General features: G+C 47.1%; 1 protein-coding gene across 1 annotated transcript; it reads left to right on the top strand.

Moving 5' to 3' along the window:
- Positions 1–6,736: 6,736 nt before the first annotated feature.
- LOC140398749 (uncharacterized) lies at positions 6,737–13,714 on the top strand. The gene is made up of 6 exons (XM_072487756.1): positions 6,737–6,868; positions 7,704–7,776; positions 10,164–10,286; positions 10,617–10,794; positions 12,801–12,940; positions 13,509–13,714. Exons 1-6 carry the CDS (start codon positions 6,737–6,739, stop codon positions 13,712–13,714), a joined length of 852 nt encoding a protein of 283 aa, XP_072343857.1.
- Positions 13,715–17,595: the final 3,881 nt, after the last annotated feature.

Below are 17,595 nucleotides of genomic sequence, written 5' to 3'. Positions count from 1 at the left end.
ACGCAATAATCCCAGCTTACAAGGCAGTGCAAAATTGAGGGAGTGCTGCATTATTGGAGGTGCCATCATTTGAATGAGATGTGAAAACAAAGCTCCACCTAACCTCTCAAGTAGACACACAGGGCGGGATTCTCCTGTGTCGCTGCTGTGAATGGGGGATTTGGCTGAACCCCAAATTTTCCGTCCTCGCAGCAGGGTGGACACGCAATGGAGAATCCCGGCCCAAAGAAAATCCAATTGCATTATTTCGAAGAAGAGCAGGAGAGTTCTCCTCAGCCTCCTGGTCAATATTTATCGCAGCGTCAACCGTTACTTTAAAATATATCTAGATTACTTGGCCATTATCACATTTTTGTGCTTGGGCTCTTTGTGTGCACATAGTAACTGCCACGCTTCCTACATTACAACAGTGACTATGCCTTGAAAGTTCTTAAATGGCTATAACTCACTTTGGGACATGCTGAGCTCATGAAAGGTGCTGTATAAATGCAAGTCTTTTCTTCAATTTGGCCACCTTTGCTGCATTCTCCGTCACATCTCCCCTGATGGTAACAGTTAGAAACCCATGAAAGCAAGTGGGAAAACTAGAAAATCACAGCTATGAAGTTCTTATTTGTATTCTTAACAACTTTCTCATTTGTTTTTCAGATGGAGAAAGTGGTGGTGTATGCCCGGGGGGATTTTATTGTCAAGCTGGAACCCACAGCCCTGTCCCTTGCCCAATTACAACTTTCCTTAATCATAGTGGTGGGGCGGAGTGTGATGTATGCCCTGCTGGATTTTACTGTATCCATGGCAACGGAATTAACCCATGCCCATTAGGGTTCTATTGTCCAGAAGGTACAGGGGCAACAATCTCCCCTTGCCCTGCAGGTGAGTAGGATACAAGAAAATTGCTTCCTGATCTTGATTTAAAGTCTTTGTGGTCAGTAGGACTTAAATATTTCTTGTTCAATCTATTATTTTTATTTATTTGTTTACGGGATGTGGACATCACTGGCTAGGTCAGCATTTGTTGCCCATCCCTAATTGCCCTTGAGAAGGTGGTGGTGAGCTGCCTTCTTGAACAGCTTCATAGGAATACATGCTGTACTTTTAGGGAGGGGGGTTCCAGGACTTTGACCCAGCGACAGGGAAGGAACGGCAAGCCGGATGGAATGTGACACGAAGGGGAACTTGCAAGTGGTAGTGTTTCCAAGTATCTTCTGCCCTTGTCCTTTGAGTTGGTAGAGGTTATTGGTTTGGAAGGTGCTGTCGAAAGAGCCATTGTGAGTTGCTGCAATGCATCTTTTAGATGGTGTACACTACTGCCACTTTGCATCGGTGATGAAGGGTTTGATTACTTGAGGTGGTGGATGGGCTGCTTTCTCCTGTATGATGTCGAGCTTCTTGAGTGTTGTTGGAGCTGCACTCATCCAGGTAAATGGAGACTATTCCATCACTTTCCTGACTTTTGCCTTGTAGATGGTGGACGGGCTTTGGAAAGGGAGGAGGTGAGTTACTTGCGACAGATTTCCCAGACTCTGATCTGCTGTTGTAGCCACAGTATTCATATGGATAATCCAGCTCCGTTTCCGGTTAATGGATGTTGATTGTGGGGGTATGGTGATGGTAATACCATTGAATGTCAAGGCGTGATGGTTAGATTCTCTCTTATTGAAGATTATCATTGCATGGCACTTGTGTCATGAATATTACTTTGTCGCTTATCAGCCCAAGCCTGAATTTTGTCCAGGTGTTGCTGCATGTGGACACAGACTGCCTCAGTAACTGAGGAGTCGCAAATGGCTATGAATATTTTGCAATCATCTGCAAACATTCCCCACATGGTGAATGCCTCAACTTCATGCGTGAGGCTGGGGTTGATACAGCTAAAGGTAGTGCACAGAGTGCACCTGACAAAAGTCGAGAATGAGCCAGTTGTTTGAGGGGGTGGAGGATATTTGTGAGCGGTGTGGGAGGGGTCCAGCCAATCATGTACACACGTTCTGGTCAAGCCCAAAGTTGGAGTAGTTTTGGGGGTTATTCTTCAGCACCATGTCGGCATGTAGACTTGGAGCCTAGACCTCGGGGGCCCATGTTCTGGGTGTCGGATTTGCCGGAGTTGCAGGCGGGTGAAGGAACAGATGTTTTAGCCTTCGCCTCGTTGATCACTCGCAGGGATATCATCAATTTGGCACTTCAGCTGACTCTTTGAAGGAGCTGTCCAATTAGTCTCATTCCTCTGCTGTGTCTTCCATTGCCTCGATTTTTCTTTCACCTTCACCTTCAAGTATTTATAGAAACATGAAGCATAGAGAATAGGAGGAGGAGTAGACCATTCAGCCCTTCTATCCTGCTCTGCCATTCATTATGATATGATTGATCATCCAACTCCATAACTTGTTCCCGCTTTCTCCATATCCTTTGATCCTATTAGCCCCAAGAGTAATAGCTATCTCCTTCTTCGTGAAAACATATAATGTTTTGGCCTCAACTACCTCCTGTGGTAGTGAAATCGACAGGCTCACCACTCTGTGGGTGAAGACATTTTTCCTCATCTCAGTCCTAAAGGGTTTACCCCATATCCTCAGACTGTGAGCCCTGGTCCTGGACTCCCCTACCATTAATAACATTCTTCCTGCATCTACCCTGTCTAGGCCTGTTAGAATTTTCTAGTTTTCTATGAGTACCCCCCCCCCTTCCCCCATTCTTCTAAACTCCAGTAAATATAACCTTAACTGACTCAGTCTCTCCCCGTGTCTCAGTCCCACCACCCCAGGAATCAGTCTGGTAAACCTCTCTCTCCCCACCCCCTCCCCCCACCCATAGCAAATACATCCTTCCTCAGATAAGGGGACCAAAAACTGTACACAATATTCCAGGTGTGTTCTCACCAAAGCTCTGTATAATTGCATCATGATGTCCCTGCTCTTGTACTCCAATCTTCTTGCTATGAAGGCCAACATCCCATTTGCCCTCTTTATCGCCTGCTGCACATGCATGCTTACCTTCAGCGACTGGTGTACAAGGACACCCAGGCCCAGTTGCACATTCCCCTCTCAATTTATATCTACATCCATTTTTGAAAGCTTTGAATTACCCCTTCAGCACGTACACAAGCAATGAAGAGGTATGTATTCTTTACTTCAGGGACATATGGAGGACGCATAGGTTTGAAAGAAGAGAATGAATGTCTGCCATGTACAGGAGGATTCTATTGTGCTCAAGATGGCCTCCCTTCGCCACAGGGAAAGTGTGACCTTGGACACTATTGTATCTCGGGTAAGACAGTCTGGTATTTAAATCAGTCCAGATTCTGATTAAGAAAACTGAAAGGATAAAATCTCAACAATAAATGTGCTATCAGCAATTTGAGATGTAAACTTTTTGAACTTGAATAATTTTTGGACGTCATTTGAAATTTTACAACCTTTCGATACAGAATATAATAATACTTTTAGTTAATTACATTTTTTTACACCTTCATTTAGCCAGGTAAATCACTTGAAAACCAATTCTCATTTACAATAACTTGTAAATTATTCAATTTTTTCAATGTAAATTCTTATTCAACATGTAAATCTTGTCCTCATCAATCAAAACATAATTGAAGCAATCTACTTAATCTCTAGGTCCACTTCCCTCATTAATAATTCTTCCTGTTGATCAAATTTGAATTTTTAAAATTACTAATGCAAGAACAAGTATTGCGAATGCTGAAAATCTGAAATGGAAACAGTAAATGTTAGAAATACTCAATTAGGGCTGGCGGCATCTGTAGGAAGAGAAATAGAGAATTCCCGTCCAAGGTCAACAGACAGAATTCTCCCAAAAAGTGACTTAAGGCCGGAATTCTTCAATCCCAGTACGCCCCGCTACGGCTGCGCGCGAGGACGGAGAATTTGGCCCTCAGCCAAATCTTCCATTCACTGCAGGGAACCTGAGAGTCCTACCTTCAGTCTCATTTCAGGCAGGAAAATCAGTGAGACTCCTGCCCGCTGTTCCGGTGCGATTCCCCTCGTAATTCTCCCACTTTTGGTTATTGTTTTGGAGCCTGGGGTGTAACCTACCGTCAAAGTCATTTGTGTCCCATTGATGCCAGCAAACCCTGCCTCTCCGAGATCAGGGCGACCTTTTTAAAAGGACTCCCGATCGCAAAGTGGGAGTGCAGGCCCCCCACCCGCCCACCGTAGCACAGTGGTTAGCACTGTTGTTTCATAGCTCCAGGATCCCAGGTTCGATTTCCGGCTTGGGTCACTGTGCGGTGTGTGCTCGTTCTCCGCGTGTCTGCGTGGGTTTCTCCCACAGTCCAAAGATGTGCAGGTTGGGTGGATTGGCCATGCTAAATTGCCCTTAGTGTCCAAAAAGATTAGATGGGGTTACTGGGTTACGGGGATAGGGTGGAGGTGGTGGGCTTAGGTAAGGTGCTCTTTCCATGGGCCGGTGCAGACTCGATGGGCTGAATGGCCTCCTTCTGCACTGTAAATTCTATAATTCAGGCCCTGCCTCTTTCTAGCCAGCATTAGGCTGCTCCATTCACTGCCCACATGAACCCTTTTTAGAGGCTCTCCTGCTATTCTCTGGGAATAGCGGATGTGCGCTGGAACTAACATGTGCGGAGAATCGGCCCCAACAGATTTTTCTCTGCCCTCCAAATTTTCCAGTTCTGCCAATGGCACGCATCGTGGGCGGAATGGATAAATTGTACCCTGCATTTCAGGTCTATCAAAGGGCCATTATCCTGAAAGATTAATTCTGCTTCTCTCTTCAGAGACGCTACCAGATTGGCTGAGTATTTCTGGAATTTTCTGTTTTTGTTTACACTGGATTGTAAAATGTGTTTTTTCAGTAATTTCAGTATAATTTTAATTTCTTTCTCCTTCAGGCCCCTGTTTGCAAGAGGTCACAAACATTTGTGATCACGATAAAATCCTAATAAATTTTAAGTGCTATATTTGTTAAAACCATCATACTCCCCCTTCCAGAAAGATAAAAATGGTGTATCACCATCAATTATTTAAATTTAGCAATTACATATGGCTGTCCTATGGGACAGATGTTCTTACTAATCTTTCATAAATCGTATTGGTTTTCCTCTGGTCAGGAAGGAAAGACAACCTCCATTTAATGCTATTTTCATCTTGATACCTCAGAGAATTCAGGATACCTAACATGGGGCAAAATTATCCGGTATCGGCGCGATGTCCGCCGACCGGCACCCAAAACGGCGGAAATCAGTCGGGCATCGCGACGCCCCAAAGGTGCGGAATCCTCCTCATCTTGGGGGGCCAAGCCCTAACGTTGAGGGGCTAGGCCCGCGCCGGACTGATTTCCGCCCCGCCAGCTGGCGCGGAAATGACATTGCCGGGCGGCGCATGCGCGGGAGCGTTAGCGGCCGCTCACGGCACCCCGCGCATGCGCAGTGGAGGGAGTCTCTTCCGCCTCCGCCATGGTGGAGACCGTGGCGAAGGCGGAAGGAAAAGAGTGCCCCCACGGCACAGGCTCGCCCGCGGATCGGTGGGCCCCAATCGCGGGCCAGGCCACCGTGGGGGCACCCCCCGGGGCCAGATCGCCCCGCGCCCCCCCTCCCCCGGTCCCCGGAGCCCGCCCGCGCCGCCTTGTCCCGCCGGTAAGAGAGGTGGTTTAATCCACGCCGGCGGGACAGGCATCCTAGCAGCGGGACTTCGGCCCATCCGGGCCGGAGAATCGCCGGGGAGGGCCCGCCAACCGGCGCGACGCGAATCCCGCCCCCGCCGAATATCCAGTGCTGGAGAATTCGGCAACCGGCGGAGGCGGGATTCACGCCAGCCCCCAGCGATTCTCCGACCCGGCGGGGGGTCGGAGAATCTCGCCCATGATATATGCCAGAAATTTAGCACATTACAATAAATACTTAACATTCATTGAACGTAACCATGCCATAACATGTAACTGTGTTGCTGTGAGTTGTGACATATCTTTGAAAAGGAAAAATAGCCAATGTTTATTCATTTTTGGTGAAAATTATAAAATAAGCTGTCGACGGTTCAGCCAGTTCATAGCTATGCTATACAGAGCAAGAATTCTTCATTTGAGGTCCCAGGGTTAAGGAAAGTGGAGTCACTCAAAGTTCCCATTTCTAATGACAATGCAGCACCTTTGACTGGAAGAGAACTTGTGTGCACATTGGCCGAGGAGTGGAGTGGACTAGTGCCCATCTTGCTGCTTGGTTATGTCCACTCAATTTACCAATGCAAACACATGAATTTGACCAATATATCAGACGACTCAGATAGCTTGGGGTCATGTTTCAGTAGGATGTAAAGTAGCATAAAATACAGAAAGCTGTGAACATTTGTTGAAAGAAAATCCAAAATTATGAGATTGAAAATAAGCAATTCTGGATGCAAGATCTTTCTGAAACCAGTGAGAAGGATTTCAGCACTTATCATATTTTCAGGAGTGAACATTCCCAATCCTGGTCCTACCCAGCTCTTCTTAGGATCAGGTGGAAAGTGCGGTATTGGACAACAGTGTCCCTCAGGGTCAGTTCTACCACAACCATGTCCATCAGGAACCTATACTGAAGAAGAGGGACTGGGACAGTGTCGGTCTTGCCCTGCAGGTAAATATGCCTAATTGATTAACATCTATGAACTTGTAAAATTTCTGAAATAAATGGTAATGTTCATGAAAATATTTTTCCTTTTGGAGACACTGTAACTTTCTTTGTTGTCTTATTTAATTGATCTTGAAGGATCTGCCTAGTGGCATAATGCCTAAATCAAGGGATATTCAGTATTTAGGAAAGACAGCCAAAAGGAAAATCGGTGAAGTTGCATTGCTGGTTAAAGAGGAAATTAACACAATAGTGATGATGGGTATTAGCTTCGATGATGTGGCATATGTATGGGTGGGGTTGAGAAACGCCAAGGGACAAAAAGCCTTATTGGGGATTGTATATAGACCCTCAAACTGTGGTGGTGATGTTGGGGATGGCATTAAACAGGAAATTAGAGATGCATGCGATAAAGGAACAGCTGTAATTTTGGGTGACTTCATCTGCATTTAGATTGGGGAAATCAAATTCATAGGAATACCACAAAGGAGGAATTCCTGGAGCATGTATGGGATGGTTTTCTGGACCAATATGTTGAATAAGCAACTAGAGAACAGGCCATGCTACACGAGGTATTGTGTAACGAGAAAGGAATAATTGGCAGTCTAGTTGTGCGAGGGCCCTTGGGAGTGGACAACCATAATATAATGGAATTCTTTAACAAGATAGAGAATAGCATAGTTGATTCTGAGACTGGTGTCTTGAATCTAAATAAATGAGGCGCAAGTTGGCTCTGATGGATTGGGGAACATTGCTCAAGGTGGTGACGGTGGTTAGACAATGGCAAACATTCAAAGAGTCCTACCATTGCTTACAAGGGATAATCAGAGATAGTATTAGATCCAAGGAGGAGGCATACAAAACAACCAGAAAAACAAATAGGCCTGAGGTTAGGGGGCAGTTTAGAATTCAGCAAAGGAGGACAAAGGGATTGATTTAAGAAGGGGAACATGGACTACGAGTAAGATTGTTGGGAACCGTAATAGCTTCTATCGGTATATGAAGATAAAAAGATTGGTGAAGACAAACGTAGGTCCCTTGCAGTCAGAAACAGGGAAACATATAATGGAACAAATAAATGGTTGACCAACTAATAACATACTTTGGTTTTGCCTTCACAAAGAAGGACACAAATAACGTGGCTGAAATGTTGGGTAACACCGGGTTTAGTGAGAGGGAGGAACTGAAGGAAATCGGTATGAGTAGGGAAGAATGGTGTTGGAGAAATTGATGTGATTGAAGATCAATAATTCCCCAGGGGCTGATAATTTACATCCCAGAGGACTTAAAGAAGTGGCCCTAGAAATAATGGATGCATTGGTGGTCATCTTCCAAGATACTTTAGACTCTGGAACAGTTCCTGTGGATTGGAGGGTAGCTAATATAGCCCCACTATTTAAAAAGGGAAGAAAAGAGAAAATGGGGAATTACAGACCAGTCAACCTGACGTCGGTAGTGGGGAAAATTCAAGAGTCCATTATAAAAGATTTAACGTCAGGGCACTTGGAAAACAATGGCAGGAACAAAAAACGATTCAGTGTGGATTTATGAAAGGAAAATCATTCATGACAAATCTACTGCAATTCTTTGAGGATGTAACTAATAGGGTTGATGTGGTTTATTTGGACTTTAGGAAGGCTTTCGACGAGGTCCCACAAAAGAGATTATCGCGTAAGATTAAAGCCCATGGGATTGGGGGCAGTGTATTGTGATGGATAGAAAACTGGCTGGCAGACAGAAAACAAATAGTAGGAATAAACAGCTCTTTTTCCAAGTGGAAGGCAATGGCTAGTGGGGTACATAGAACATACAGTGCAGAAGGAGGCCATTTGGCCCATTGAGTCTGCACCGATCCATTTAAGCCCTCACTTCCATCCTATCCCCAATAACCCTATAAACCCTCCTAACCTTTTTTGGTCACTAAGGGCAATTTATCATGGCCAATCCACCTACCCTGCACGTCTTTGGACTGTGCGAGGAAACCGGAGCACCCGGAGGAAACCCACGCAGACACGGGGAGAACGTGCAGACTCTGCACAGACAGTGACCCAGCAGGGAATCGAACTTGGGACCCTGGCGCTATGAAGCCTCAGTGTTAATCACTTGTGCTGCCCCCAGGTACCGCAGGGATCAGTGCTAGGACCCCAATGTATATTAATGATTTAGGTGAGGGTACTAAATATAATATCTCCAAACTTGCATATGACACAAAGTTCGGTGGGAGGGTGAGCTGTGAGGAGGATGCAGAAATGCTTCAGTGTAATTTGGACAAGCTGAGTGAGTGGACATATGCATGGCAGATGCAGTATAATGTGGATTACTTTGAGATTATCCACTTTGGTAGCAAAAACAGGAAGGCAAATTATTATCTGAATGGATATAGATTGAAAGAGGGGAATCTGCAATGAGACCTGGGTGTCTTTCTACATCAGTCACTAAAAGTAAGCATGCAGGTGCAGCAGGTGGTAAAGAAGGCAAATGGTATGTTGACCTCCATAGCAAGAGGATTCGAGTACATTAGCAGGAATGTCTTGCTGCAGCTATACTGGGCCTCGGCGAGACCACACTTTGAACAGTGTGCACAGTTTTGCACTCCTTATCTGCGGAAGGATGTTCTTGCAGAAAATGGCTTGCAGAAAACGTTACCAGACTGATTCTTGGGATGGCGGTACTGACATATGAAGAGAGATTGAGTTGGTTAGGATTATATTTGCAGGAGTTCTGAAGAATGAGGGGGGATCTCATAGAAACCTATAAACTTCGAACAGAACTAGACGGGGAAGATGCAAGAAGGATGTTCCTTTTTTTAAATAAATTTAAAGTACCCAATTCATTTTTTTTCCCAATGAAGGGCAATTTAGTGTGACCATTGCAACTACCTTGCACATCTTTGGGTTGTGGGGGTGAGACCCACGCAGACACTGGGAGAATGTGCAAACTCCACACAGACAGTGACCCAGGCCAGGATTGAACCTGGATCCTCCATGGTATCAGGCAGCAGTGCTAACCACTGCACCACCGTGCAAGAAGGATGTTCCTAATGGCGGTGGAGTCCGGAACCAAGGAGGGCGGCCGATGGCATAGTGGTTAGCACCGCTTCCTCGTAGCGCTGGGGTCCAGGTTTGATTCTAGCTTTGAGTGACTGCGCGGAGTTTGCATGTTCTCCACATGTCTGCATGGATTTCCTCTGGGTGCTCCGGTTTCTTCCCACAGTCTAAAAATGTTCAAGTTAGGTGGATTGGCCATGTTAAATTGGCCCTTAGTGTCCAAAGATATGCAGGACAGGTGGATTGGCCATGACCAATGTGCACGGTTACAGGGATAGGGTGGGGGAGCGGGTCCTATTTAGTGTATTCTTTCGGATGGTCATTGCAGACTCGATGGGCCAATTAGTCTCCTGCACTGTAGGGATTCTATGGAAGGCAGCTATTGAGCCCATCAACTGTGTGCCGCACTCACAACTATGACGATAGAAGGATGATTAGCAGCTAATAATGCACACTACAATTCAAAATGATCACTATCTTTTTCAACAATGTTCCTACTTCTGAATGGTTACTTTGCAATTTCATTGCTATTGCAGGATATTACTGTCTGCTGACTTTGATGATTCCTGAGCTCTGTCTGCCAGGTTATTATTGTCTCCCTGGGACAGAGGAAGCCACTCAATATCCCTGTCGTCCAGGAACATACAATGGCCGGTCAGGTATTGCAATTATTGACACTGTGAACGCAGATATGAAAGTGTTTCTCACATTGCTGAGCCTTCTGTGTGAAAGGCATGATTTCATAGTAGCAATTGAGACTCTGACAAGATAGAAAAGCTGCATTTACTTTTTAAAGAAAATGTTTCTGAACTTGTTTTGAATTACTGAAGAAATTTTAATGAGTTAACTGGCCGCATGAGAGAAAATGTTTCGAGATAAGCGTTGTGCTCTTGATGCTTAATTTTGTAGCAAGGGCATCAAGTTAACACACAGCTCCATGACACACCTCAGCACTAACCCTTAAGCTTAAGGAATTTATCTCTCTTCAGGTATCAGAAGTGAGGGGGAGTGTCTGCTGTGTCCTGCAGGACAGCACTGTAATGAATCTGGCCTCACAGAACCTTCTGGACTTTGTGCTCCGGGCTATTACTGCACTGGGGGATCCACAACTGACAAACCAACACCGAATCATTTAACTTGGAATGTTTCCTCGAACTCCACCTCAGAGTAAGTGTTTGAAACAACCTTTTAGACCCTGTTTTTAAAATGCCATCTGATGCATTTTGTTTTCTGTACATTGTGAATATGCAGTGGGTGGAATTTTTCCATTTTTTGACCAAGAGTCAACTCAGCCGGGAAAAGCGGGATGTCGCCCTCCGGCTGCACTGCCAGCCTATCCCGCCAGAGTCAAAAGCAATCCAGGAGGCGGGCCCAGTGACATCATGCCGGTGGGGTGGGCTTTGAATGAGCATGCCCTGCTAGCAACTTCGACTCCTGAAAGAGGAGCGCCCGAATGGAAAAAATATATAAAAATAGAATCAAGGAATGCACCCCCCCCACCCATCCCCATCCCCGGAAAGGAAACTCCACTCCCACCACCATGGAATCTCCCCTACCATGGAACCCTGGCACCACCCACTGACTCTGCGCCTTGGAGTGTCAGGGGAAGTTCCCAGGCAATGCCGTGGGGCGGGTTCTGTTCGCCAGGAGCATATTGTGAGGACCTGTCGTAATTCACACCGACGTGAATGGACATTCCAACGTGCAGGGAATATAAACATCTTGGGCGAGATTCTCCGACCCCCCGCCAGGTCGGAGAATTGTCGGGGGCTGGCGTGAATCCCGCCCCGCCGATTGCCAAATTCTCCGGCACCGGATATTCGGCGGGGGCGGGAATCGGGCGGCGCCGGTTGGCGGCGCCGGTTGGCGGCGCCGGTTGGCGGCCCCCCCCCCCCCCCCGGCGATTCTCCGGCCCGGAAGGGCCGAAGTCCCACTGCTGGAATGCCTGTCCCACTGGCGTGGACTAAACCACCTTTCTTACTGGCGGGACAAGGCGGCGTGGGCGGGCTCCGGGGTCCTGGGGGGGGGCGGGGCGATCTGGCCCTGGGGGGTGCCCCAACGGTGGCCTGGCCCGCGATCGGGGCCCACCAATCCGCGGGCGGGCCTGTGCCTTGGGGGCACTCTTTCCCTTCTGCCTTCACCACGGTCTCCACCATGGCGGAGGCGGAAGAGACCCCCTCCACTGCGCATGCGCGGGGATGCCATGAGCGGCCGCTAAAGCTCCCGCTCATGCACCGCCCGGCAATGTCAGTTTTGCGCCAGCTGGTGGGGCACCAAAGGCCTTTCCCGCCAGCTGGCATGGCGGAAATCAGTCTGGCGCGGGCCTAGCCCCTCAAGGTTAGGGCTCGGCCCCTCAAGATGCGGAGGATTCCGTACCTTTGGGGCGGCGCGATGCCGGACTGATTTGCACCGTTTTTGGCGCCTGTCGGCGGACATCGCACCGATTACGGAGAATTTCGCCCCTTATCTGCATGTTAAAACAGATGTAAATGAGGATCCCAATGTTTAATGTGCCCCTCCCCGCTTGCTGGATCTCCTGTGCAGGGAGAGATCTCTCGAGGCTCTTGACGCAACCCCTAAGCACACTTCCCCCAAGCCCCAACTTGTCTATAAGTGGGTGCTCGATCCCCGTTGCATGAATATTTCACCTTGGCAACCTGGCAGTGCCAGGCTGGCTGTGTCCAGGTGGGACCAGCAGTGCTAGGGTGCCACCTTGCCCAGAAGGCAAGCACCTGGGGACCTCCCATCCACTGGGAGATGCCAATGAGTGCCGTTCCCTCTGGTTCCTGCTTGTGGAGACCAGCACTGAACGGCACTCACCGGAAGTCTCCAAGGCGAGCTGTCTTGCTCTAATATCCAGATTTGACAGTGATCCCGCCCACAACGAGTAATGTCATTCAGCCTTTCGAGCTTGCTCTGCTATTCAGTAAGATCATGGCCGATCTGATCTTGGCCTGTGCTCCACTTTCCTACCTGTCCTCCATAATGTTGACTCTTCAAGAATCTGTCTAGAAGAACATTCTTATTATTGTCTGGAAAAACAGAGGGATCAGCTAGTCAACAGTCTGCAATTCAGCTTTAAAATTCTAATTTTTTTTTGTCTTCATAGTTCCAGAAAAGTCTGAAATTCCATAAACGATATATCATATTCATTATTTTAATGACCTTTCTAGGTACAAGTGGTGTCCGGAACAATATTACTCGATGGGTGGGCTTTGCCCAGCAGGTCATTACTGTCCACCTGGATCTCCCAGTCCAGTACCGTGTGATGGAGGGAAATACTGTTCAAATCCAGGGCTTACCATGCCATCGGGTATGTTCATTCCTAACATGCTACATGTAAATTACAGTCGAATCAGAAGGAACCCGTTTAATTTCATGGGCTGGATTCTCTGCCGGCGGGATGCTCCATTTTGCCGGCAGCCCGGGGGTTTCCCAACGGCGTGAGGCTGCCCCACAATGGGAAACCTCATTGACCAGCCGGCGTAACGGAGCATCCCGCCGGTGGGATGAACCTGAAATGTGGTGCGACGGGGCAGAGAATCCAGACCCATAGCTTTTGCAAAGTCTGTGGTTTTAAGAAAAGTGATTTATCAAAACAGAAAAGCTGTCAGTTCTTATATTCTTTAAGCCTCCCTTTAAGTAAACTGACTAATTCTCTTTTTTTTTTTACACACTGCTCCTGCCCTAATACTTTCCTGGCAGTACTGCTGTATAGACATTTTCTACTGAATCCAGTGTTACCCCATCGATTTTTAAATGAATGTCTCTCTTGCATTCCGGCTTGGATGACCTGATTTGCGGTAGAAGTGATATTTCTGGAGTAAAGTGCAAAGAAGGATTGTGTGATTTATGATTGTAATTTCCCCCACTTGCCACAGGTGGATGTCTCGCAGGATATTACTGCGATGCTGCCTCCACTCAGCCTGACCAACACATCTGCCCTGCTGGTCTCTACTGCCCGAGAGGCACAGCCATCCCTATGCCTTGTCCTCCTGGTACTTACGGCAATAGCACTGGGAACAGAGAAGAATCAGATTGCCAGCTTTGTCTCGGTGGACAGTACTGTGATGGTAAAAATGTCTAACAATGTTGCAGCTAAATCTGGATCTAAGTGAAAGTTTGTGTGTAGGCAGGGTCATAGGCAGAATCATGTGAACGTGCAGTTAACCATAAAATTACTCTGGCCGATTGAGAAACTACACAAGTTTAAAAATAAATTAACATTGAACCACTGTTCCTTCTAATCATTTTATGATTTAAAAGGACCGTTGCTTGTGAGCAGCCTGATTGTTCCACAAGTGGTACATTCCTGATTGCTGCATATCTTAGAGGAAATGTTCATTTTAACAGACAAGGAGGTGCTTTGCTCTGATAAAATTGCAGTGTGAAAAAATTGCACTATGAACGCAACCCAAATAATTCCGTGTTGGGGAGAAAATGTATTGATGTTAGAATTCAAATTTGTTTTGGTAATACTAGTGACTGAACCCTTAACACGTTCATAATGCAGGAGGAGATGGCCCAGTAGTAATGTCTTTGGATTAATTTGGACCAGGTTCACAGAGGGGCTGGTTTAGCACACTGGGCTAAATCGCTGGCTTTGAAAGCAGACCAAGGCAGGCCAGCAGCACGGTTCGATTCCCGTAACAGCCTCCCCGAACAGGCGCCGGAATGTGGCGACTAGGGGCTTTTCACAGTAACTTCATTTGAAGCCGACTTGTGACAATAAGCGATTTTCATTTCATTTTCATTTCATCACAACATGGCAGCTTGTCGAATCTAAACCCAATAAAAAAATCTGGAATTAAAAGCTAACCCCAGTAATGGGATGACATCTTTGGTTGATTATCATAACAACCCATCTGGTTCACTAATGCCCTTGCGGGAAGGAAATCTGCCATCCTTACCTGGCCTGGCCTACATGTGACTACAGACTCACAGAAATGTGATTGACTCTTAACTGCCCTCTGAAATGGTCTAACAAACCATTCCATTGTACCAAATGCTACAATGTTTAAAAGAAATGAAACCGACCAACCTCGGCACCAGAGACGAGAATGCTAAACCAAGCCCTGACGATGCTGAAAAGTCCTCCTTATTAGCATCTGGGGATTTATGTCAAAATTGGAAGAGCTGTCCAACAGAATGATGTGTGGGTGGGGGAAGGGAGACGGAAGACCTGAATGTCCATCTCCTCATGGGAATATGTCTGTACTCCACTCTGCATTTCCTCTCTCGTCAGCACATTCTCATTGCACCATGGCCAAGATCAGGAACTCCATGATGAGTCAGTGAATGGCTCTTGTATCTTCCCATGCCAGTGTGTATTAATGCTGCTGTACGTACCTCATTATGGCATCCAGTGTTGCGTTTCTCATTATTTGCACAAGCGTTACTGGTAAGGTGCTTATTTATAATAAATGGTTTGTTGAAAAAACATTTCTCTAAAATGGTATTACTTCCTTTTCAAGGGCCCGGTAATGATGTCCCTGATGGTCCTTGCTCCCGGGGATTTTATTGCCCTCCGGGTCAAAGTTCAGCTCGCCCCACGCTGTTTGTCTGTCCAATAAGCTTCCATTGTCCTGAAGGAACTTCCATTCCACTGCCATGCAAGGGAGGATCTTACCAAGCCAACAAAGGCCAGGAATCATGTGACCCATGTCCAGCAGGTTTCTTTTGTCGGCTCACTAATGGTGAGAAAGTTGATATACTATTATAGCCAGTTTCTAATTTACGTGACTGATCACAGGCGTGATCTAACCAAATTGTAACAGAGACCCGTGACGAGCGCTTTTAGCCGTTTTCTAGTGTTTGCAGCGCCGAGAAACGCCACACTATCTGTCGGGACTTTGTTGCAATCCGGGGCCTCAGCGGGAAATGCCGCATAGGCATTTAGTCCTAGCTCTGCCCGCCGGAACTCAGTGCAGGAAGAGATTGGGACTTCATTTTTATAGACTTTCCGATCTCTCGAACACCCCCCCACCCCCCCCCCCCCTCCCCTCCTGACATGACCCCCAAACTCCCTAAAAGCCCCACCTCACCCTTAAAGAGGGTCCTTGGCCACCCCACTTCACACAGGCAGGGCACCGCCGAGCCCCATCCCCATCATAGGAAAAATGCCAGCCTGGCACCTCGTGGGCAGAAAGACAAAAGGAATGTAATTGGTGGTGATTGAGACTAAGAAAGGTGCTGATTGTAGCACACAAATAGATTAGAATGTGTGAATGGCAAACAAAAGGTTCAGTCCGTCCACAAGCGAGACCCAGGCCTTCCTGTCAATTGTCACTTGGGCAGCACGGTAGCACAAGTGGTTAGCACTGTGGCTTCACAGCGCCGGGGTCCCAGGTTCGATTCCCCGCTGGGTCACTGCCTGTGTGGAGTCTGCACGTTCTCCCCGTGTCTGCGTGTGTTTCCTCCGAGTGCTCCAGTTTCCTCCCACAGTCCAAAGACGTGCAGGTTAGGTGGATTGGCCATGATAAATTGCCCTTAGTGACCAAAAGCGTTAGGAGGGGTTATTGGATTGCGGGGATAGGGTGGAAGTGGGGGCTTAAGTGGGTCGGTGCAGACTCGATGGGCCAAATGGCCTCCTTCTGGACTGTATGTTCTATGTCATTTCAACTGACTGTCCTGCCCTCACATCCACATGTCCGCCCTTGGCCTGCGGGAATGTTCCAGTGAAGCCCAGTGCAAACTGGCGGAACAGCATCTCATCTTCCGATTAAGCACGTTACAGCCTTCCGGACTTAACATTGAGTTCAACAACTTCAGGCTGTGAACTCTCTCCTCCACCTTCACCCCATTTTTATTTCTATCAATTTATCTGAATGTCTTCCATTGATCTCTCTTTCCCTCACCATTGTCCTCCTCCACCACCCCACTTGGGTCATCTGTTCCTAGTTGCTCTTTGACACACTGCTCACCTTTGTTCTGCCATGAACACATTCTAATCTCTTTTATGTGCCACTATCAACACCCTTCTGAGCCTGTATCACTGCCATTTACATTCCTTTTGTGTTTCCACAACATCTTTGTCAATATCCACCTATTGCTGGCCCCCTATCCAGCCCCACTGCCTTCGTCCCGTCCCTCCCCAACATCAGGATAAATCTGACCTATTTCCAGTTTTCTCCATGGGTCATCCAGACTCGAAACATTCGCTCCCCTCTCCACAGTGAGTCTTACATCCAGTCTGATTTCATATCTGCTGCCTCACAGCGCCGGGACCTGAGTTTGATTCCAGCCTTGGCAACTGTTTGCACTTTTTCCCTCTGTCTGCGTGGGTTTCTTCTGGGTGCTCTGATTTCCACCGCAGTCCAAAGATGTGCAGGTTAGGTGGATTGGCCATGATAAATTGCCCCTTAGTGTCCAAACATGTGCAGATTAGGCTATGGGGATAGTGAGAGGGAGTGGGCCGAGGTAGAATGCAGTTTTGGAGGGTCAGTGCAGACTCAATGGGCCAAATGGCCTCTTTCTGCACTGTAGGGATTCAATGGAAGATCAATGTAATAAGGATCAGGAGCCATCTGGTTGCAACATCCTCCTGCCGCGACTGCTGCTGCAGAGGGAAAGTTCACAAAGTAATTGATTGCATAGTGAGACTTTTTCAAGGAGGGTGCTCTAGCAAATACTGGTATTGAACTAAATCATTGGCGCATATTAATAATTGCATCTTCCATGGCCTGATCCTCGTTCCATCAGAGAAATGAAGAATAAAAACTAGATTATCTTTGATGGTAATGTGAAGCCATTTAGCAAGATGAACCCTTCAATGGTCTCCAAAGGCTAATCCATTGCACAAGAAAGTAAAATCATATTTAACACCAAATCCACTCTTTCCCGCCTGCTCTTACATAACGATTATACATTAAGTTTTTTTCTTTGTCACTTAAGGTTCTGGTGGGAAATTGCCTGAACTGTGTCCCGCAGGCTTCTTCTGTCCAGTTGGCACTACTTTGGGCACAGAGC

Source organism: Scyliorhinus torazame, chromosome 21, assembly GCF_047496885.1.
Source record: "Scyliorhinus torazame isolate Kashiwa2021f chromosome 21, sScyTor2.1, whole genome shotgun sequence".
NCBI classification, from domain to species: Eukaryota; Metazoa; Chordata; class Chondrichthyes; order Carcharhiniformes; family Scyliorhinidae; genus Scyliorhinus; species Scyliorhinus torazame.
Note: the sequence above shows the minus strand (reverse complement) of the source record. Positions and strands in the feature narration are given on the sequence as shown.